Source organism: Centrocercus urophasianus, unplaced genomic scaffold, assembly GCF_019232065.1.
Source record: "Centrocercus urophasianus isolate 14NV4802_14NV808 unplaced genomic scaffold, USGS_Curo_1.0 seq_20, whole genome shotgun sequence".
NCBI lineage: Eukaryota > Metazoa > Chordata > Aves > Galliformes > Phasianidae > Centrocercus > Centrocercus urophasianus.
Genome location: NW_024884756.1, coordinates 21,621,736 through 21,645,597, shown reverse-complemented (window position 1 = coordinate 21,645,597; position 23,862 = coordinate 21,621,736). Strand labels below are relative to the sequence as shown.

At 41.9% G+C, this 23,862-nt stretch overlaps 1 protein-coding gene across 2 annotated transcripts in view; it reads right to left on the bottom strand.

The window, feature by feature from the left end:
• Positions 1 to 23,862, bottom strand: part of LY75 (lymphocyte antigen 75) — a 56,468-nt gene that overhangs the window by 27,570 nt on the left and 5,036 nt on the right. Inside the window, exons 5-17 of one of the 2 annotated variants that reach the window (XM_042822148.1) lie at positions 21,101 to 21,284; positions 12,363 to 12,737; positions 11,804 to 11,977; positions 11,372 to 11,536; positions 10,735 to 10,845; positions 9,371 to 9,511; positions 7,949 to 8,137; positions 6,954 to 7,111; positions 6,480 to 6,590; positions 5,262 to 5,350; positions 4,750 to 4,922; positions 4,363 to 4,559; positions 3,419 to 3,561 (exon numbers count right to left, since the gene is read on the bottom strand). In XM_042822148.1, coding sequence (XP_042678082.1) covers positions 3,419 to 3,561; positions 4,363 to 4,559; positions 4,750 to 4,922; positions 5,262 to 5,350; positions 6,480 to 6,590; positions 6,954 to 7,111; positions 7,949 to 8,137; positions 9,371 to 9,511; positions 10,735 to 10,845; positions 11,372 to 11,536; positions 11,804 to 11,977; positions 12,363 to 12,737; positions 21,101 to 21,143 — 2,069 coding nt within the window. In that variant the 5' untranslated portion in view covers positions 21,144 to 21,284. Of the gene's footprint in view, positions 1 to 3,418; positions 3,562 to 4,362; positions 4,560 to 4,749; positions 4,923 to 5,261; positions 5,351 to 6,479; positions 6,591 to 6,953; positions 7,112 to 7,948; positions 8,138 to 9,370; positions 9,512 to 10,734; positions 10,846 to 11,371; positions 11,537 to 11,803; positions 11,978 to 12,362; positions 12,738 to 14,197; positions 14,289 to 21,100; positions 21,285 to 23,862 lie in introns of those variants that run through there. The other variant, XM_042822147.1, reaches the window with a different exon arrangement.

The window sequence follows — 23,862 nt, the reverse complement described above, 5'->3', positions numbered from 1 at the left end:
TTACAAAGTAAATAAATAAGAATAAATAAAAAGTGTATCAGGTCAAGAATTTCTCCAGCCTATCCCCGAGTTCGCAGCTGTAAGTCTGTTATAACAAGGGTTTCCAGCTGACTGGGCACTTGAAGGTTAACACACATTTTGGAACTCTTTAGAAATGAACGTAATTCAGGAACTGTTCCACTGCTCTAGACAACAAAGCTAAGCTTACCTAAAGACATCTGATAATCCCTCAAAATTATACTGTCACCTCATCATGGAAAAGAATGCCATTAAGCATGTAAGACAAGTAAGACAAGGCTCTGCTGCAACTAGGCTCGCAGCAAGGCACCTGCTTGTACTTCACTTATCTGTTCTCACTGTGAAACATTTCAAACCAATCCAGAAGACTGTTATCAAAATAGATTTATGTCTGCCAGAGCATCCTTTGAGCTACAATCCCAGAATGACCTCTAAAATCTAGGTTACCCTGAGTTTTAACTTAGAAAATAGATGCAAAGTGTGCTTTATATGGACTTCATGCTGGTTAACAATGAAAGACCCTAAATCTCCAGTAATTCCCGCAGAATACCACTGGCTTATCTCTTATACAGAATCAGAACTTCACGAAAGCCAACTTTGTGCAGGAGTCAATAAATATTGTTTAGATCAATGTGACTGTGATGCTAAACAGTGTTTTTGCTACTATCCTATTCTAACTGCTGAAACAAAAGAACACAAGATGAAGAACCTAAGTGAACTACCCCGGTGTGCAGCTCTTCACAACTCTGGATAAAAGGTGAAGTGTAACAAACACGCACGTACACGACCTACAAGTGCTTATGCTTCTGACAGCAATGTGCATGAAGCCACTTGATCCCTGCTCCTCTCTCTAGCAGGCTGCTGCCACCAACTGAACCTCCATCCAGCTCATTACCCACTCTGGCAGAAGAGCAGAGGAGCAGTGCTAACACAGTTGCAACAACTTCACTTCAATGACACTGCTGCTTTGGCAAGCATGCCGAGAATACAGATCAGTCTTTTCTTGCAAACTCCCACGTTGAAGGGGCTTTCTAGATTCTGTGTAGTTACAGAAGCAGAGTTGTGCATACAAAAGGAAACCGGTTTGTTCCAGTAAGGTGTCCTCACAGTAATAATATTTCTAAATCAACCCAAGCTGTTACTCTCCTTGAGTCCTGCGCTGCTGCCAGCTATAACCTACAAAACGCCCAGAAAAACAATCCTAATAGAATGAAAGTAAGATAACAGGATTTATTCTTCCTGTATTCTTCCGTGTCCCTTGAAGTAAAAAGAGGTTATCTCATATTTCTTTCAGACAGGAAGGCTGGGAGGCAAAATTTATTTTCCTCCACAATGGCAATCGCCTGACTTGGCTGAAGCTGTCCTAGTTCTTGTTTGCCTCTAAGGTGGAATCCGAGTAAAGAACAAAATGGACTAGGCAAGCTGCCCTTTTCCTGGTGAACCAAACTGACTCTTGCTAACATTTGAAAACAAACAGCTCTCAATGACTCACTGGAGAACTGTGCAAAGTGGGGAAAAAAACGAAACCAAAAAAGCCGAGGTGTGGCTCCTTCCCTCAGCCGAAATAACCACACTGAGTGAATACCTCAGGTCAGAGTTTGCACTGAGTAAACACAGGACAAACTGCATGCCAGCAAACCCTGCTAGCTGATCACTCCTAACATTACCCTACAATGATTTCTTCCAGGTACCTAAACTGACTGCTCTTGGTGAAATAACGTGCTTGTTTTTTCCTCTCTCCTTTTTCAAATGAGCTTATTTTTAGACAAGCTAATCTTGCTCGTGATCTCTAAAATACTTCATATAATCACCATCTCTGTGCAATTTAAAAGCGTAAATAATGTCATGAGGTGCTTGTAAGTTGTCTAAATAAACACTTAAAATATTTTACACAATGTCAAATTTATTACATTTCTGTTCAAAAAGCTCTGCAGTGTTTCAGAAGAGGTTAATCCAGACAGAAATACTGTGTCGGGGATTGCACTTGACAGGTGTAAATCTGACTGCAAGCCAGTTTACTCTGGGCTCAAAATATTGCCCCATATTTATATACTGAATTCAGTGTATTACCCCTGAGAATATCAGAATTCTGGCAGAATAATACTGAAATACCAGGACCTTTTTTCTTTCAGGCTGTCATGTTTTCTGATACATGGGAACTCTATCAGTATCATGAGTCAGGTGATTTTCTGGAATGACAGAAGTCTCCACCATTACGCCTCTAACAAAAAAAAGCCATTAACTGTAATCCTCCGGAGATGGTCTGCAAGCTGCAAAGTACCTCCAAATGTTTGTACTCAGTATGAAAATAAGTTAATTCCTTAATCATATCCCATGGCAGATTAGGTACAACATTACAACAAAATTTGTAAATGGTTTAAGATGCATTGCTAAAAATAATCTGTGCATCAACTTTTATTCCAGGGACCTCAGCCACTTCAGTAAAGGAGTCACGGTGGCTTTAAGCAAGCTAAGCCATCTATTTATAGAGCATATGAGTTTGGTTTTGTCTTTTAGCATAAACAATGAGTAATTTTCATGACTTACGTGCTTCTAAAAAAAGCACACTGGTTTTTAAGAAAGCATCTCTTCAGTCATCAAGTTTTAAAATTTAATCACAGCATTGTATGTTGGCAGCTTCTAAAATAATTACGATTTTGTTTGTTGATGAAATCAATTTAGATCACATAACTGGCAGCACGCAAGTTTAAGCTGGCAAAAGTTCTGAAAAACCAGGCTGCCAATCAAAAAAACATATTACACAATGATCTGACATCACACCAATGCCTAATAAAGCTTTGCAGTAACAGTTCCTTTGATTAAATAAAAAGCCTAAGATTCATAAATTATGTAGCATTTAATTTGTTGATAGCAGAAAACTCAGCACACCCATCTCATGCTCATGCAGTGTTAGTACAGTTATGCCAAATGGGATCTGTGCCAACCAGATTGCTGGACACCACATTATTCACGTTTTCAAAAGATAGCACTCAACTTAGTCAGGAAGCATTTCATGAATAAAGATGAGACCTATCTGAAAGGCTCAAATAACTCATCTCTGAAGAACGTATCAATTAAGAACAGAAGCAACTCATTCAGCACAGAGAAGGAAATGCTTAAAACAACACAGAGTTAGAAGAAGATGCTCTAAGTACATCTCCCTTCTTCTGTGTTCCCTTGAGCACTGTGAAACATTTGCCCAAGCTGTACTCCCTTGACATTTTCCAGGAAGGCAGCGACATGACCAGCAGTTCAAATGCCACATCTAGCTGTTTTTACTGTGGGAAACACAGTCCATGTACTCCATCTCACACTTGCCATTTGGGGTCAGTGGCAGCATTTACAATTTATTGCCGTGTGTGACTGAAATCAAAATTGTATCCCATGGCTGCTTTGTTACCTGATAATTTTTCTCAGGATGGAATGAAGCGCCTTGATTTCTTCCGTATGAGTGAAGCTGGGAAGATGGCCTCCAAGTGCTTCACAGAACCTTTCCGCCTCCTCCCAAGTTCTGGTTCGCAGCACTCTTTCACTGTGGAAGAACTTCACAACAAGCAAACATCAGAGTAGAACAGTGACAGCACTTTTCTAGTGATAGTATTTTTAAACCTCTGCTGTACTACTCAAACACGGACACCCCAAGTTGGAATCAATAATCAGTATCTCCAAAGGGAGAGAGCTTGATTTTAAATCTGACTTCTTAATGATTTTCTCAGTTTGTTTGACAACAGTCAGACTTTGAAGCTTAGCTGACAAAATTTGTTTCAAATGCAGCCTATTCCATATGGCAGAACTTCTCTGTTTTTCTTTACCAGAAAGATTTTAAAAAATAACATGCAATTCATTCCAAAATAGCAAGCCAAACTGTGTGTTTTAAGTGATGGCGTTCTTCAAAACACAGGGTGAACAACAAAGCCCAGTTTTTAGTGACACAGGACCATTTGGGTGCTGCAGATGCAGACAGTTCTTTGTCTCCTTCTTTGCTACCTATATGTATCAGAATTTTACATTTGGCTCATACACCTCAGCCACTTGATCCCCTTGACTTCAGTCCAAGCCAGTTCCTGTCAGCAGGATCTCTCTGCACAGACACGTTGCACTTGGTCAACAAGAGATTTGGGGAAACTGCCAGGGCCAGCTGTCACACCCAATCGGCCAAGCAGGGACAGCTATGCTGCACAACATGAGAGCCATCCATTCAGGATCCGTGCTCACAGCTCTGCTATTTAAGCTATGTTTCCCACACCTTGCTATGTGAGCTGTGTAAAGAACACAGTTCATTGCAGGCAAAATGGTTGCAAGACAATAATGAAAAATTAACATCCAACAGGAATAACACTTTACCTTGTAGCAGGCAAGGCCAGATCCGTTATGCCACCCAGGGGGACAGGGATCAGATGGCTTTGGGAGCACTTCTGGTTCCTTGGGCAGCCCGATGTACTTTTTGCAAACAGGGAATGCTTTTGTGGTTTTACAGTCCTTAGTTTCCCACTTTCCAAGAGACCTCCCACTGGACATGACCACACATCCTCCCGAGAACTCTAAGATTTAAGCCACCAGAGAAACTTTTAAAACTATTGTCTAGTTTTCAAAAAAAAAAAAAAAAAAAAAACAAGGACTTCTGAATGACTATTTTTCTTTCATCCCAGGAATCCCACAACACAGTGCTCCGATGCTTGCTGAAAATAAAACTATAGTATTTTTTTACTTATTTTGAACTGTTTCATTTACCTGGTTGCAAGGAGTTCCAGTTAGTATATGTCACAGCTTCACTTTTTTCCCCATCCACTGCAGCCCAGGAATACATTCCAGATTGGCTAATGTCTTGCAAACCAGTCCAGAAGTATTTCTCTTCAACTTTGGTGTGTTTTCTAATCAGACTATTTATAAATTCTTGCTCAAACCTGAAAATTCACATATTAATCTGAGTCAGTATTTAAAAGACACCTGAAACTACTGAGTCGATCTGAAAACCAGGCACTGTATTACTTTAGTTAGTTGAAATAGTTGCTCAGACCATCCTTTATTCAACACACAGCAGGCTCTGTGAATTCACACAATTCTAAGAAGGCTTCATACTGTAGGTTTGCCATTGTCACATCTTGGAGAACAGTTTGTCAGTTCTCTGCGGTAGCACTTTATTTTTTTGTTTGTAACTACTTCCTAGCAGACAGAGGTTTCATGACTGTACCTCCAGGATCCTACTATAAAACACACACATAGATGACAGAGATTTGCTTTACCTGTTTGTAACTGTAAGGTTGCACAGTGCTCCAAAAGAAACTTCCGTTTCCAAAATCTTGTAGCAGTAGTTTCCATGCATCTCCCAACCCTGGTTACAGAACAAAGCACATGTTTACGCATAACAGCTTCATTTGGCATGGTCTGCAGGAGAACAGAAATCACTAACACTGGTTGGTGCCTACAAGCTAGCACACCATATATAAAAAGAAACACAGTGCATCACACACAGGGTCCAGTATTATCAACTCTCAGATTTACAGTCCTAAGAAATAATGTAACCACAGAAATAGAATACAGCACTGTTCTAACTCGACTCTGCAGTGTCTTCTGACTGCTACGTGTGTTTAGAGAGAGGAACACAAGGGAGACAGCCTCGTCCTGTTCAAAACAATAGGAGTTTTGACGCTGCTCCACCAACGCCAGGATTCAAACAGAGCAAAGATACAAGGGCGTTATTAGTGTTCCTTTATTTAAAAAAATCTTTTCTGCTGAAAACATTGGAATTTACAAAAATTACGTCTTATTCAAATATTTTCCCCATAATTAGACTGAAATTCCAAGGAATATTAAAGTGCTCTTTGCTACCCTACCAATGCACCACCATCAGACCAGCACAGAAAGCTGTAACTGGCAGCCTCTGAAAAGACAGAGTATGAATGCCTCCAGGATGTACAGAAAGATAAGGGGAAAACATATTTTCTGTTTCAGGCAATACGCCCTACAAAACAAAAGAACTCTGAGGTTGCTCGTAATGCCATCTCAAGATTGTTTAAAACAGAGAAGACTTCAGGACTTATTTACACTGTAATATGTTACGCTTAAGAAAATAAAGAACCAACCTTACTGAAGCCAAAGAACTAAGATGAGTCAAGTAAAATGTAGATAAAAGAGCAAGATTACATTTCTGCTTTCTCTGCATACCCTTATGCTGAAAATTGCTTATCCTAAATTTTAGAAAGTTTATTTAGAGCAGAAACTACAAAACGAAGGGCATAGCGATAAAACACCTGGATTTTTTTTTCCCAACAAATAAAATACACTTCCTGCACCCAACCTCAATAATTTTGCCCCTAAACAGATTGGCAATGACCCTTTTTCAGTCAAGACGTACAACAGGATTTATTTTACAAACATTACAAAAACACTAAGAAGAGAAAATATGTCATTTCCTGCAAGCTTTTGAAGTGAAGGTAAAATATGTACAGACTCCCCATTACCTCATCCAGCGAGCAATTTTTGTCTGATTTTGTTTCATTTAAAATCTCTCCTTTTTTCTTACATACATATTTCAAGTTTTCTTCACAGGATTTGACTCTCCACTGCCCCAGCTGTTCAAAGGAAAGGAAAAAGAGCATTTAAAATTCTCCAATCTTTCCACAGTGAAGGGGCAGAGTTTTCAGACATGGGAAAGCCAGAATGCCTTGGTTACTTGCAGTACCAAGAACAGTGTGAGTGAGAGGCCCTGGATTGTACTTGTAGGTGCAAGTTTTGAAGAGAAGAGAGAAAGCTGAGTTGTGCACATAGGAGAATACTGGATCGCATCTGAGAAGGGAACAGGTCAGGGTGGTGTCAAATATAAACATTCTTATTTATCTCCCTTGTACTTCACATACATCAGTGTCAACTTATGGTGGGGATGAAGGGGAGGTAAGGGGAAGATTAAAAAAAAAAAAAAGTCATCACATTCTTACCTTGCCTGAATAAGACACACAGTTAGGAGTGGCATTAAAAGGAACATTTGGTTCATTCTGATCCCAATATGTAAAAACCACATCTGTGTGATCTGACCATTTGAACAAGGTCAGTACGTCTTCGTTCCTGAGACCCATCCACACTTCTTCTTTAGCATCTGTCATTTAAAGCAGGGACAACACGGGGGTTTCAGAATAGCATTCAAACTGATTTGAAAGGACTGATAAAAACCTAATTTTACTAAATTCATATTCTACTTAAAATACTGATGCATTTATGCTTTTATTACAATAAGAAATGGAATTTGAGACAAACCCAAATTATTTTTTTAATTTTTAAGCTGTATTCATGAACGTGAGAGTACCTTTTACAGAAAAGGCAACAAACAAACAAACAAAAAAAAAAGATGAACATGCAAGAAAAGAAGCTCAACCAAAATCTATTTTAGAACGCAGACAAAAACATAAGACCACAAAGTACAGATCGTGTTTATCAGTTCAGTGATCCAGCTGTCAAAAATCCAGTCCAACTATCTGTGATTCTGTCTGAATGAGAAAAGTGAACAGGTGTTAGACATCATAAATGAGACAAAAAGAAGTAGGCTAGTCCACTGGCACAGGTAGCCAGAGAGGTGGTGGATGCTCCAGCCATGGAGACTTTGAAGGTGAGGCTGGTTCAGGCTCTGGGCAACCTGATGTAGCTGTAAGTGTTCCTGTTCACTGCAAGGGAGTTGGGATAGATGGTCTTTAAAGATCCCTTAGAACTCTAAGGATTCCTTGTTTAATTAAGTAAATACATGAATAAAATAGAACTAAAACAAGAACAAATAGACAGGGACTGGGCTGAGCAGTGACACTCAGCACCAGTCTGCGTACAAGCACAGCATTAACGCTTTCATTTAGAGCTAGAGATTCTCACAATCATACTCTGGATCACAGAAAGCAGTTTGTAATTTAGGGTGCACAGCACTTGGTACTTGACTTTCCCAGCTCACCATTATGAAGCTTTGTAACAATGAGTTCCACATCTGCCAATGAGTGTATGCTGATGAGGTTACTTTTATTTGTTTTGCACAACTGATCTGCTTTACTCCAAGATGCCTGGTTGTGTATCAGCATGTAGCAAAAACCATTGTGGGGAAGCCAACCCACATCACAGCGAGTATCCAAGTGTCTCCAAAACTCTAAAAGTGAAGTGAAACTGAATTAGAGGCTTTTATTTAACACTGATCAGAGTACTGTGTTGCTATTTTCTTTATGTTTAAAATTTAGCAGTACCTTGAAAGCAGACACAAGGCAGCTATCGGAATACATTCCCAGATAAACAACACATCTTCTTCCAGCTAACATTTTAAGAAAGGCTCACAATTTAGTTAAGCAAATAAGCTTGACTGAACAGCATTATGGGGATTAGTAGCATGCTGGGGCCATAAGGTGGGCAAAAGGAGAAAGTAGTTAGTGGGAGTAAAAGTAAAAAGATAACTCATACTTTGCTTGCTGTAAGCAAAAGGTTTAGAAGTAACTGTAAGCAAGATTTCAAAAGCAATTAAAAGCAAAAAAAGTTACTACTGCTACAGGACAGCAGCTTCAACAAAAAGTTGTTTTGTTCTGGCAGGGATTTGCACTTTTCTAGGGCATATATATATGCACAGCTGTACCTTGCAAAAGATAATTCTGAGTAACTCACATAGAAACGGATGCTTAGTTTCAAGTATTTTCTTCTGCAAATTAAGCTATTTGAGAATTCAAACTGTTTTTATGCATGCTGAAAAAGTTATATGCTAAAAGCTCTTCTGTTCCAAAACAAAATCGTGGCTGTGTATGTGCAGGGGAGAGAACTCTTCTGTTTTTCCCATTGTGTTACTATGCGCTCTTACAAGATAAAAGTAACAGATCCAATAAAGATTACACACTAGGCAAGTCAGCGGCTCTTGCACTCTTGATTTCCACAGCTGGGCTTGGTTTCAAAATATAGCAAGGCCATTTAATGACTTCTACTTGAATTAAACAGCTTGATCCAAGCCCCAGGTATGTCCCATTTTATGTTCATAAACACCAACAGTGAGAGAAATGGGTTTAAAGCAGCAACTGAAAGGTTTGTCCTTTCCAGACTTTCAGCTGCATGGGAGAGAAGGCACAAGCCACGGATGTCTGAAAAAAAAACATGGTGCAAAGGGTGGGACTGTGCTGGGAAATGCTCTGTGTATGAGTGAGAAAGCTATGAAGAATGAAAGCTGTTTGTGGTGTCATCTTGACACTGAAGACAGAGTCTGATTCTGGTCTGCTAAAAGACCCAAAGCTGCTGCGAAGAGTTTTGGCAGAGATGCTTCAGAAGGTTTGGGGAGGAAGAAAACAATTGCGTAAGTGAGCACTGCCCTCACATTAGCATACAAAAACAAACACAAAAGCTGTCCTACCTGTGAGGTTTGAAACCTCCTTGAATGACTTCTTGCAAACATATGGAAGTGGGTTCCCACAGTGGTAACTCTGCCACTGACCAGAGGCAGCATTCATTGCCACACAGCTAGTCCCATCCAGAGGGGACAAATCCTGCATATCTATAGACAGAAAGAAAAACAGAAGAGCACAAATTATCAAACAGCTAAGTAGTGACTGCATCTTTTTCTTCTGCTTTTCAGTACAGTAATATGCTTTGCATATAGAAGCATCCTATTTGAAGAACATTTTTTGCTTTGAATGAAGGCACCTCTTCTCCACAGGTCCAGATAATTTTTTTTTTTTTTTTTTTTTTTGTAAGAAAGTTACAGAATCGAGGTATTGGGCTTCTATGCCAGTGTTCAACCATACAACCAGGAAGAATGTTCTATTTACAATACAACAAACCCTTGGCCGAGAACTTTCCCAGACTAGAAATATCTCAAGGGAGAATTCTTTCTGCAGCCCTCAGTTTCCTTTGGCAGCCCCTCTCCAGACCAACTCCAAACATAGCTCTGCAGTTTCTCAATATAACCCTTACCTTAACAGACAAGGCCCCACATTAAACATTCTGCAGTCCTCAGCTTCCCTTTAAGATCCCTTCCAACAGGGCCTTTGACTTTCTATGAAGCATAATGCAAACCTGACCTGGGCCCCATCTCCCTGCATTGATTTTGTTCAGTCTCATGTGGGAAAGACCTTAATTCTTCATGGGAGGGTACAGAGACCGGGCCAAGGTCTCAATTTTTGTGTTCCTGACTGTTACACCTCAAGGAGTCTCACGTATCAATATCCACATCATACTCATGAGAATATTACTAGGACATGCTGAAAATTCCCACCAAGTCTCTCATCGATTCTCCCAAGGAACTTGGGAGTAATTAGAAAAGGTTCTCAAAAATTTTACACTTCCTTCATCTTCACCTTGCAACAAATTTAAGCAATCTTTAAGTCTAAAAACACATTAGACTTCTGAGTGACATGGGTTCTTACACAAACAACAATAATGTTATTCCTTGAGGGAAGCCAATGCCATTCTGCCAATGAGAGAAGAAATTTTAGTAGCAAAGGAGTCTATAGCTGCCCTAACTGAAACAGATCTCAAAGATACTACGTAAGTTTTATCTTTTTAGAGGCTTATCCTAATTTTTCATAAATATAGCAGGAGTGCCGAAAGATTTGTGCTCTCTAGGAGGAAAGGACATTCTGAATTTTTAAGAGAAATGGAGCAATGACAGTTTTGATTAAGTCCACTGAAGAAGATAAGAGTGAAAAACAGAAAAGAGAAAAATAAAATGCTGGTTTCTGTTCTAAATATTTTCAGTACCACCAGAAACATCATTACCTTGATGCCAGTTGACAAAATTCAAAGGTTTGTGATCTGACCACTGCCAGCCTCTAGAAACATCCAGCTGATTTAAGCCAATCCAGAAGATCTCAGCGATGTCATCCTTAGCTGCATACATATTTTTATATGGTTATTAATTTTTTTTAAAGAAAACAATTTGAATAAAATATTCATCTTTTATTGTTCTCCTTTAAAATAAAAACGTCATCTGAAAGTGCCTCTAGGTATTTGACATGTGATTTTATATCACAAGCACACTGATAGCCCCTCCAGGCCAACCCTGAACATCAGCGAAGATGTCTCCTAAAATCATTCCAGCGCGCTACTAACACACCAGTGCAATGGATGTGCACACACCCCAGTAACTGCCACTCTGGCTCATATCTGAGATTTTGGGGATGTTACTCAGTATATGAAGAACAGCTGACCAATGAAACTGCACAGATAAACTAAAAACAAACAACACTTGCAAAGTGAGTTGCTAGTCTCACTTTAGTACACAGATTATACAACACGGCATTCAATGGTGAATAAGTTGTAACCAAGAATTTTAAAGGCAGAAATTAAAATGCTGTCTTCACTGATGTTATTTATCAATACTACCTGATAAAAATATGCAAATAATTACATCTACCTTGTATGTACTTTAATTCCGATGCATCTTGGATGCTAAGTAAGTCTCCACCTTGCCTCTGACATGAAATATAAGCTTCCTTCCAAGAAAGAGCAGACTGGGTATTGAACTGGTAGCAATATTGAGAGCCTGCATTATGTTCCCAGATATCACGACAACCATCCTCTGTGCAAAGGAAGCAGAATGTACTTCTAACTACAAGTATACTGAAACACCATAAATATTTCAAACCAAAAAAACACTCTATGGATTTTTACACTGAAATCACATATATTGCAGAGTAAATGTGTGCTGATTGCTCTGTCAATGCTGCGATAGAAAATTGACCTGTTTTTATCCAGCTTAATAGTGATGTTGTTGCACTGAGGCGGAACTGTACGTACATGAAGTCACAGAATGTTTTTAGGATGGCTATTTAAAAACCCTGCATACCTGGCTGTAAGCAGATTCCCCATTTTCCATCACGAGTATAATCTTCAGACGTGGCGCACCATTTCCCACCCGTGTGTGTCCCATCCCGAATGCAGTCATGATGCCAGGTCGTGTTGTACAGAAAGGGGAACTCACAGGGCTTCCCATAGGAGTTCCCATCTTTGGTATAAACCTCTAGAAGGTTAAAAGGTAAAGAATAAGATACAAAAGATACCAAGTAGAATTAATTGCCTGTACTGACACAGTTAATTCAAAAGCATGCAAATCACACTTGTGGCTTTAAAACACAGTAACTTGTCATTACAGATAATATACAGCAATGCCAGAACTGAAAGAAACAAGAGAAAATATTTTTCTGTACTTTTTTCTTCTGCGTGCTGCGTAACGTATCAGAAACGTGCTTCCCTCTTTCTGCTAAGTTAGAGACAAATACGTTCAAACCTTGTTGAAATCCAGGTCGTTTGCACAAAGCACTAAGGAATAAGGCTCACAGAATTTATGAGTAGGAGGAAAAATAATTCAAACTGGAGCCCCGACCCAAAGCCCTGCATGAGCTCACCATGGTATGGATACTGGCATATATCACCAGAGGAGTTGTTGCTTCTCCATTGGTCAGACGCGTTTATGCTGGCTGTTACATAGGCACTCTTGACAGTCACCTTGTACTGAGACGCACCAACCACAGAGCCATCAGCACACCGCCACCACAGCCGAAGGTCTGAGTTGCAATCCACCATTCTCAGGCGGGACGGTAATTTGGTGAATATATCGAGTCCCAAGCACTGCTTGGCGCCCAGGTGGAAAAGGCGATTCTGGGACACCCATTTCCACAGACCTTCACTCGTCTCTCTGCAGTCATCTATTACAATCCGTGAGTTTTTAACTTGTATGCACTTGTTGAGCGTGTCGTGCCTAATGGTAAACACATCGCTGCCTGTGTAAGAACAAGTGAATGGCCACGGATGGTTATGACTCAGTATCACTTTCAGAGGAGGTTCTTTGAAAAAAAAAAACTGAATCACATTCTGAGGTGTGCTACTAGAAAATACAACAGCTGTCTTTACATTGCACTGTTTCTCATATAAGCTGCAGCTTCCAGTAAGCAGATTTTCCTGTCCTTAGTGAGTATTCTTTACCTCAGGAAAAAAAATAAACAAATCTCTTCAGAAATCTATACAAAATGAAGGGGACAAAGTAAGGCTGTTTTCCAAGCCTGATTCTGTCAATGAAAATGACTCTAATTTTAACACGTACAGATTGGATCAATCCCTGTTTCGACAGAGCCCAGAGCACATCTAACAACAACGTGCACTTAGCAAGCAATGCTAGCAACTGCTACAGACAGGCTGGTCTCCGAGCATTCCCCAGCCGCCACAGGACGGCCCCGTAGCACAGAGCCGGCAGCCGGAGCTGTGCCGTCCCGAGCTCGCACGGCTGTTACTCGGGCGTTTAAGGGAGGAATCTGCTGAGTAGCGTTTCGTCCCTCATAGTCATTCACCGACAATCGCATTCCTGCTGCGTTTTTTTTTTTTAAATATGACTTAATAATAGGCTTGGCTGAATGGCAAGGAAAATACTAAGCGCTGTTATTCAGTGAATTTTACCACTACTTCCCAGTACACCGGGAATTTTCCACCGTAGCAATGCCAAGCAGCCTGCGGAACCGGGCCGGCCGAGCGCACAGCGGAGTCCCGAGGTGCCTGGGCCGGAGGCTCACTCTTTTTTAACCCACCCTCCCCATTAACTCCCGGCTTCAGCCAACCAGCGCTGCGGGCCCTTTCTACCCTGTACTTCCCCAACACGCTCCCTCCCTTTCGCTTTTCATTCTCCGCTCCACTTCTACCGTGCCCCGCGCCTCCCCTCGGATTTTCCTTCTCCCCGCTTTTCTTTCACTTCTTCCCATCAAACTTTCATTCTTACATCCAGAAGAAAACCACTTCGCTTTAAAATTTCCCCACAGAAGCTTCTGTTCCCTCATCAGACCTCCCTGCACAGCAGCTCGCTGCGCGCAGCGCTCCGACGCGGACCGTCCCGGGGCGCGGTGCCCCCGCGCAGCGCCAGCGCTGCCCACCAACCGCCTGCCGCGGGTCAACGCTCCTAGCCGCTTTCGGGAGGTCTGGGTATCTCTTCCTCCCTCTTGTGCGTGCAAAACTCATAGCTAAAAACGCGCTGACACTCTGCCACGACGTTCCTGGACAGAGCAGGGCAGCGATCCACCTTCTCTCGGTGCATCGCTCCGCTACCAGCCGCCCAAACTCTTGATCGACGCCCTCCGACCCGCTCTGAGCCCGGAATCCCGCGGGACGAGCCCGGCAGCGGCCGCTGTCACCGTCCCGCCCGGCACGGGGAAAATGGCACCGCGGCGCCTCCTCGCCCAGTGGGCCCCAGCCTTACCCGCGTCGTCCCGGCGGGCAGCGCAGCAGGCGAGCAGCCAGACGAAGCAGCAAGCGACTACGCAGCGTCCCACTGGCCGCCCCATGGTCCCGCGGAGGGACGCGCACAGCGGGCTTGGAAGTGGCGGAGCGTCGCCCCGCCGCCGGCCGCCCTGCGATTGGTCCGCCCCGCAGCGCGTCACCTGTTGTCAGGAGAACTGCCTCCCCGAGTTTGGGGCGGTGCGGGGCGCGGCCGTGCGGGACGGAGCGGGGCTGGCGCTGCGGGAACTGGGCAGAGGGCAAGGGAAGTGGCTTGGGGAGACGAGAGAAAAAATAAGGAGAGAGGGAAATGGAAGGGAATGAGTTAAAAAAAAAAAAAAAAAAAAAAAAAAAAAAAAAAAAGGAAAAGTAGAGTGAGAAAAAAAGCCTTGCAAAATTGAGGAAAACAAATAACAAAAAAGGAAAAGCTGACTTAATTACTCCAACAGAATCCAAGAAAAGTGATAAAAAAGTAACTAAAAACGAAAGGAAATTAAGTGAAAATTCCAAGAGGACAGAGTGAAAAATTGACAAAACTGGGCTCATTAATATGGCAATTAGAGTTAAAAGTTTTTAAAAAGCAATAGAAGAAAAGGAGCACCAGTAATAGCAGACGTCGAAGTAAAAGAACGGAAAGTGGGTCACATCACAGTTTGCATATGCCACCCTTTAGTCCTTGCAGCAGCATGGCCGTGGGCTGCATTGTGCTGTGAGGACTGCAGGGCCCTTCTGACAGCACTTGCCATGCCCACAGTGTCCCCACAGCACGTGCCAACACCCAGCGTGCCCACAAGCCATCCCCATAGGATGCACCAACAGGCTGTGCCCACAAGCCATGCCAATACTCCATCCCCACAGGCCATGCCCACAGGTCCCATTTGCTTCAGTGCTTTCTAAGACTTGGCATTTTCAAGTCACTGGAAGCTAAAATTGCAGTGAGCTGATCCAGTTGTGCCAGGGAAGGGGGAGGAAATGGGGTTGGGAGCAGCTGAAATAGCTGCTGCTGAGAAAATGATGATGCTGAGCACAGGAAGTTGCAGAAACCAAAAATAAAAGCACAAAGAGAAGGGTGACCAGTTGGCATGAAGGAGGGGAAGAGAAAGAAGGAGAGCCGACAGAAAGTATGTGAAATAAAATTGTGCCTGGTTGTAGCCTGAGATTCAGTGATTCATTGCTGACCTGGAAAGGCTGCAACCCCAGCTGTGCAAGAAAGTACTTGCAAAGTTGCAAGGAAAAAACATTTTGGCTATGAAACATCCATTTTGATTAGACTTAGAGGAGAAGTCGTTCAGGGAGAGAAACATTAGTTCTTCATTAAGCTGGGAAGGGCAGCAGGAGCCTGCTTTATGTGTTTCAGATGTGCCCATCATGCAGGAATCCGGCCACCCAGGGAAGGCAGTAGTGAGGGTGTTGCCTGACCAGGAACTGAGCCAAAAGAGGTGAACAAAACCAGGCATCTGTAAGCAAGCAAGTGCTCCGTGCTGCTGGGAGCTGCAGAGCCAGACCTGGCTGCAAGGGCAGAAGCTATTCTAAAAATTGGTTTCAGGCAGAAAGAGGTTCCACAGCTGCAGCAAAACTGAGGCTCTGCTATGCAAAAGCGTCTTCTGGAAGAGCAGAGCGCTTGTGTCTCTACGCAGAGAGTAGGAGGCAGAAATTCCCCACTGATATAAAAGCAAGCAACTGAAACTGAAATGTATTAGTGAGGTGGTGTGCCATTTCTTAGATAAAATATCACAACAAGAAACACTGGGTGTGAACACTGCATCCCCATGAACCCTCCCGCCTGCTTGCTATTTTTGATGCAATAATTGACTAACCCAGTTTTAGAATGGAGAGGAGTTTAGCTTCAGAACTAACAGCATGCAGTGCGTACTTACTGAACACAAAGCAAAATGCATAGTTCCCTTCTTCCACAGCCAAGCAGCAGACAGGTGAGGATTTACAGACTCAGATCTGTACACCTGCTTTACTGAACAAGCACAATTAAGGCAGCTCTGCTTTGATGACAGAAGTTCAAAAACAGAAAGTTACTGAAAACCATATACTGTATATACAGTCGTTTTACTACATTTTCTATCAAGGACATTAAAAAGAAACACATACTTTTTTGTTTGTTTCTTTTTTACCCATCTACTACGATAAAAAAAAATTGCAGGACAACGCTCTGTGGAAATGACCAGCTAAAAGCTAAGTAAATTGTGGTTGTTAACCCGTTGGTGGGCTTGCACTCTGTGCGATTCGTCTAATCAAATGCTGTGCAATCTGATGCCACACTGTTCCCGGTCCCCCCCCCCACTACTGACAGTGCCTGGCTCCTGCACATCTCTTCCTAAGCAAGCCAGTTTTCAAAGGCAGTATTTCAAACAGCCTTCTCTCTGCTGAACTCGCTTGCCCTCCCACCTAAATAACGTGTCTCTCACCTATAGAAGAGACGTCTTTCCTGTTTTAATTACACCAGATTTTGCAAAGGAGAATGAAAAAGTAATTCCTCAAGGTAGATGATTGTACCTGGGATGGTTACTCTGCAAATGAAAACAAAACCAACAAAGCCAACAAGGCCAGCCAACAAACCACTATAGGAGGAGGAAATAGCACAGGAAATAATATCTGTGCTTGTGTCATATGATAACCTTTAAAAATCTTCTACAGCGATCTGTACAAAGCTTATCAAAATTAATGCAGTGTTGAAGAGTATTTCTAAAAGGATTCATGCTGGCATTATGGATGAGGCTTCTGCATTTGATGTGAACTGCTATTTGAATGCTACTCAGAGCATAACAGGTGAACAGTTTCTGAATTGCAAACCGCAAATGTTTCCCGTCCCTATCCATAACTACAGCTCATTGCAGAGCAGCATACACAGCAGAGCAGATTTCAAGCATTCCTAGAGAGTAACAAATAGAGAACTTCAGGTACAGGGAGACTCTGTTGTTAGTTGACACCAATGCACAGCAGCCTTTCCTCCTGCTTCCAAGCAGACAACTTTGCCTTTACAATCAAAAAGCCTTTGGAGGTGCCAACATCATGACTAAGAGCCTTTTATTTCTAGCAGTCTTTCTTATTCATCAACAGATATCTTCTTTGCTTTCATGCCCATATGTTTATAGCACCCATATGTTTTTAACAATAGCATTACCTGCAGAAAGCGTCAACACCTGTCTATCCATAAATCTCCACCTCAATCTCACTTCTGCTCACCACACTTAATAGGTACTTTGCCTGTGCAGACTTCCTCCCTGTTTTACAATCAACACTTCATAATCTGGTTTTTCTGGCTGGGTTGAGAGCATCCACGTGGCAGTGAGCACAAAGGGAATGCTGGAAAAGGATTTGCTACCTCCAGCACCTCCCAAGAGTGGGAAGTGGCATTAGAGATGGTAATTTCTTGCCCTCTCTGGTCCCCTCAGAAGTGACTCTGAGACTGGGACACCCAAACAGGGAACAAGAGTTGTTTATTACTTTTTCCACCTTGCAACATCAGTGCTTGCAATATCCAGGCCTTCACAGGAAACACAACAAAGCAAAAGAGATGAGGGCTTGAGAGATTTGCTGGAGGAGAAAATATTTTGTTCCTACCTAGATTCTGCTTATAAATTTGGTATTAAAACGTGTCTCTGGTTTTAGTGGAGAGCCTGTTAGCCCTTTAAAATACCAGCCCTGGGCATGTGTAAAGGTACTTTAATGAAACAGAAACTCGGAGAACTTCAACTAATACCGTAAGTATGCCCAAAAGCCAAATGATTCTTTTTTGACACATAAAAAACATTTGGCTTGGTGAATTCCATATGTGGCCATGGAAAAACAAACAGTAAAACTGAAAGTGGATGTATGAAGCATCCAGCAACTGATCTGGGTGCAGAGAGATCATAGAAAATGCTTAAGCAATACTCTGGTTATTTTTTTGTTGTGTTAAGTCCACCTGGATGGTCTTTTCTTTGCGGACACTTAGGCTATTTGCTGGCTTTTGGGGGCTTAATTATTTTAAAATGTTAATTTTAAAATATTAATGAATATTTAGCTTTTATCAAAATGGGAACAGAAAGTAAAACAGCATTTCTTTACTGTTTCTTTAGATTTCTTGTTGCAGCAGCCTACCCTTCTAACAAGTTATGAAAGGGTCATTTTTACAATCAGGGTATGATGAAACCACACAATCTGAATTTTTATATATTCTTTACCTTTCTTTAACAAGCTACACGAACCTCTAGCATGTGTTCCAAGATTGTGAGTTCTTAGTTGGGCTTGAAGGGTCTGTTACTGTTAGGAATCCTTACTCTCTTCAAGTTTCAGCATTTAAAGAACAACATGCTTGATGTTAATACAGCATTTTAGAGTGTTCTTTCTCCCAGTACACAGAAACACAGTAAGTAATTTCCAGAATTCATAAAAAGGAATTACAAACCTTCATTGTAATACGAGCCTTCTTTTTACTCAAAAGTGACTGCCAAATTCTGTCCTACTGCATATTCAAACTCAGATTAGACAAGGCCTCCTGAAATACTAGAAACGGGATTGAGAAACAGGACAAAGAAGGGCATGTGGACACAGCTACTCTCCTGCGACTTCTCTCTTTGTGGTGGGGAACATCTTCTGCCTGCCTTGGTTTGGCTCTGATTCCTGCTGGGATTTTTATGTGCACTTGGAACAACAAAATAATAAAAGCAGTGCTTTAACATTTGGAGGACTGCTAAAGACCCTGAAGTGAGCGTCAAATGATACATTTTTGCAGCACTTTAAGTAAAGGTTTCTGATACGGCAAAGTAGATTGTTAATGGAAACAGTATTGTAGCTCTACTGACAGTTAATACATTCAGTATCTCCTCAAAAGCTGTTTTCTGTTGTAATGTAAGATCATTTTTCATAATGTGCTTATGGGATCTGGCTACTAAGATAATATTTCGTAACACAATAAATTTAATGCAAAAAAAGAAAAAAGTTTGGTGGGATGTTCATCAGTTATAATTTGGGCAACGTTCATAAGGAAATAAAAACTCGTTTGGGTAGAAGGACTTTTGAAATTAAATGAAAGATTGATGGGGCTCTTTTTGTCCTTACCCATGCAAAGTGGGTCAGTACTCTAAAAGAGGAAGGGACTCAGTTCACTAAAAGGGGAAGGAAGTTGTGGTTTATCTTTTCTCATGCCTTTCTGGAGGCAAATTCACCTTGTTGGAGGAGAACATGGATGAGACCTTTCCCAACAGAACTATCTCCACTGCTTTGTGTACGTGACTAGCAAGAAGGAAATTTTCAAAATGTCACTGAGAGAATGGTAAAAAGAGCAACATTTCAGATTGATGTGGAGCACATCTGGGATTAAAAGAGCTTGTGTGGAAAGGATGGACTTACCGAGGGCTACTCCACTGGCACTTAAAGTCATGAAGAATATGACTGTGCTATAAATTGAAGAACAGCTGTTGTGGCGAAGCAGCAGTTTGCCGTAAGCAAAGGCATAGAAATTCTGCTTTTGTTGACTGCAGAAGAGGCTAGAGTACAGAAATAGTGAGTGGAAAATGGACAGAGTGCCTTTTAAATAGGAAATGAGGAAAGAAAGAACACCTACAACAACAAAAATGATAAAAATACAGAGAAAAAAAATGAAGGAAATTTTAGATGAAGGCAGTTGCATACCAGCCAAGTTGGACATCACAGTACCAGGACATAAAAATCAATGGAAAACACAAGAGTCACTCTAGCTGGTATAAGGTAGGGAAATTTGCTAGTGATCACTGAAATCAAAGGAACGTAGCAAAAGCCCCCCAGGTGACACGGGCTCTGCATGGACTGAAATGCTAGCTTTAAGTGTACATAGTGCTGGATCTGCAGAAACTGTACTTTGGGTAACAATCATTGACTCCATTAAAAGTAATTTCACAGAGTAGTTGGACAAGGAAGTCATGGAAGAGTCTTTCATTTGGTCCTCATTAGTGTGCAAGATCTTCCACTAGATCCTCCACTTATGGTTGGGATTGCTGTTCTGGTGCTTACATTCAGAATTCCCCAGGTTTAACAAAGTCCAAGCATTACAGTGGCTACACCCAGCTTCAGAAAGAACAGAGACACAGACATGACAAAACTTGTGAAAAGGAAACAGAGAGGAGCAGCTTGAAATAGTAAGGATATGCAGCACAGCTGCTAACATCTTGAGAAGCACTAAAACTAAGCAGACACAGGATAGTGTGACCACAAGACAGGCTATCAGAAGCAAGAAGTTGAATTCATCTCCAACTGAAAACCCAAATGCCAGGGTCACAAACTATATATTAAAAGGAAAACACAGTGACAGAGCAATAAAAGTATGAACAGCAGATAGTAAGAGAAATCAGAGCTAATATTAAATCTTTTCCAGATATATCAAGACCAAGACCATTGGAGTCTGATGGACCAAAGGCATCTGCAGAGTAAAAGAGAAGAGAGGCCAAAACATTTATAGAGAAAATCTCGTGACGTGCATATGCATGTACACACTGCAATAAGGAGGTGATTCCTGTACTTGAACCCTTATTTCTGAGGGAGTCAGCAGAGCCTCTGCCTGAACCTGAGCTGACTGGGAACAGCTGGAACCTAAAACATGAGGAGTAGAAATCCCCAGGAACTATGCCAGGCACCTGAGTTTCCTAGGGGAGTGCAGGTAAGTAGCTACTAATGGCAGCATGTAAACTTTCTCTTCAAGCTTTCTCTGAACAGAGAGCAGCAGTGTGACACAGATTTCTATTATTGTTCTGGGCACAAAAAGGAGGGAGACAAGGTGAGTGATGCTAAAGGCCACCAGGACTTTGAACCACACAAAGTTACAGAAGCAGCAATAAGGGCTAGATTTAGTGTACAGCTGGATAAATAGGACCTGTTTGGGCAGTGTCAACACATAATCTCTTAACTTATTGTTTACCTTCCAGGCCTCTCAAGTGCTTTTTGACGAGGTCAGCAAGCATGTGGACGAAAGCGATCTGGTTGATATGGTCCACCAGAGATCTCTTGAGCAGGATGACAGCTCCAGCTGGGAGAACAGATCAGCAGCCACTCCCAAACGGAACTTGTTGTTTGCTTCTTTCTGCTGATCTGAGGGTGTTCTGCTGTAAAAAAATTATTAGTACCTTAGCTTTATCATCACTGAAAGTGAGATTGAAGTATCTTTTGTTATTATCCACAGCTTACATGAGGCTGCGACTTGAACAAGAACTACCTGTCTGTGACTCAACACCTGCAACAAGATAAAGTTTGTGGGTGGACAGCGCGTACAAATGAGTTTAGAGAACTTCTACTTGTGCTTGATACTACGGGTAAATCAGAGAGAGACTATGAGAGTACTGCTATCAGCTTTTCATCACTGCACAGTAGTTCAGGTGAGCTGGTTTCACGTACCTGATGCAGAATATGAGAGGGAGAATTCAGAAGCTGAAGATAATGCACAACAGCATAGATCCCTTATGACTCAGATCTGCAGTGCTCTGCCCATGTACTAACCACTAACGAGCTTCTAGACTCTTGACTTTACAGCATATGTTAAGTTATGAAGTCTAATTATACAACATTTGGTAACTCCAGACATCTGGAGATTATTTAGTGCAACCCCTTGCTTAGAGACAAGGATCAGCCAGAGCAGGGTGCCCGTGGCTGTGTCGTCACATTTACAGTAACTCCAAGGACAGAGACTGCACTGCCTCTCCAAGCAGCTAGATCCAGCATCTGACCAGAGTAGGAAATTTTTTATTTTTAAGAAGGACTTTATGTAATCAGCACAGACTAACATACAGCTTGTACCTTCACTGGAGGCCACTGAGAAGAGTTTAGCTGCTTCTTCCGTCACTCACCCCAACTCTAGGTATTTAGACGAATTAATAGGATCTCCCTGATCCTTCTCTTCACTAGGATGAATAGTGCTAGCTCTCTCTCAGCCACTCATATAGTAAATGTTCCATTTCCTTAATCATCTTTGTGTTTTTTTTCCTGGACTTGTTCTGCTGAATCCCTATCTTTCTTGTACTGTGGAGTAGAGGTGGATCCAGCACTCCAGATCACCCCCCTCAACTACCTGACAACACTGCATTACAGCAGTTCAGGATACTGTTGGGTTGTCTTTGTTATAGGGCCACATTGCTAGTTCATATTCAAGCCAGTGTTCTCCAGAACTCCCAGGTTCTCTTCCGTAATGTTACTTCCCAACTATTTGGTCCCTAGCTTAGGCAGAACTTACTTGCATTTGTCAGTGTGTGGGGGTATTACTCCCAAGTGGAGGATTTATCATTTCCCTTTGTTAAACTCTAGGAAATTCATCTTCTTGATTTGTCCAGTCTGTTGAGATTCCTCTGAATGGTAGCACAGCCATTTCCATGTACCAGCCCTGCCAGTTTGCAATTGTCTGCAGTCTTGCTGAGAATGCATTCTGGCCCAACATCAAGGACTATTAATGAAGATGTTAAATGGCATTGGCCTCACTATTGACCTTGTGCCTCTGATTATTATCTTTTGTGCCTGGCATTTCAACCAGTTTTCAGTTCACCTCACTGTCCACTTGTCCTGTCATCATCTTGTTAATGAAGATGCTATGATGACAGCACTGAAAGCCTTGCTAAAGCAAGATTAACATCCACGTCTCTCTCCTCAACCATCAATTTAATTGCTTCATCACAGAAGGCTATCAGGTCTGTCAGGCATGTTTTTCCCTTCAATATGTCCACACTGACAACTCCCACTCCTTTTTGGATCCTTAATATATTTTGAAATTGGTTCCAGAATTGCTTTCATTATTAAGAGGGGGGGCCTTTCAGTATCTGAGGAGGTGGGGAGGGCATAAGAAAGAAGGAGACAGACTCCTGAGATAGGACAAGAAGAAATGATTTCAAACTAATAGAGGGGAGATTTCAATTGGATATAAGAAAGAAGTTTTTTACAGTAAAGGTGGTGAGGCACTGGCACAGGTTGCCCAGAAAGCCATCCCCAGAGACACTCAAGGTCAGGCTGGAAGGGCTCTGAGTACTTGATGGAGCTGTAGGTGTCCCTCATCATTGCAGGAGAGTTGGACCTGATGACCTTTTAAGGGTTCTTTCCAACTCATATTAGATTCCAGGATTATTTGCTCCACCACCTTCCCAGGTGCTGAGGTGATGCTGACTGGCCTTGTAGTTGCTCACATTCTCATTTTTCTTAATATTAAGTTTCACGTTTACTTTCTTCCCGTCCTCAGGAACCTCTTCTGATCACTGTGACCTTTCAAAAATATTTGAGAGTATCCTTGCAATGTCGTCTGTCCTCAGCACATGTAGATGTAGCCCATTGTTTCCTGTGGACTTGTTCACGTCCAAATTTATTTAAATGCTCTGATATTCTCTACTGAGAGAAAGTCTTCATTGCTCCAGATGCTCCCACTGGTCTGAGGGGTGTGGAATTCCTGAAATCAAGTCTTACCAGTGAGGATAAAGGGGAATAATAAACTGAGTTCCTCTGCCTTTTCTGTCCTTTGCTACCAGCACCCCATTCAGCAGCAGTCTCACACTTTCTCGAGCCTTCCTTTTGTTGCTGATACACTTGGGCAAGTCCTGACAGTGCAGTGTTACTAAGTTCCTCACTTTTTTGCTGAACTTTCTCAATGGACTGTTCCCAGAAAGAGAGAGAAGATGCTGTTGTCTCCTTTTTAACAAATAGATTGGCAAT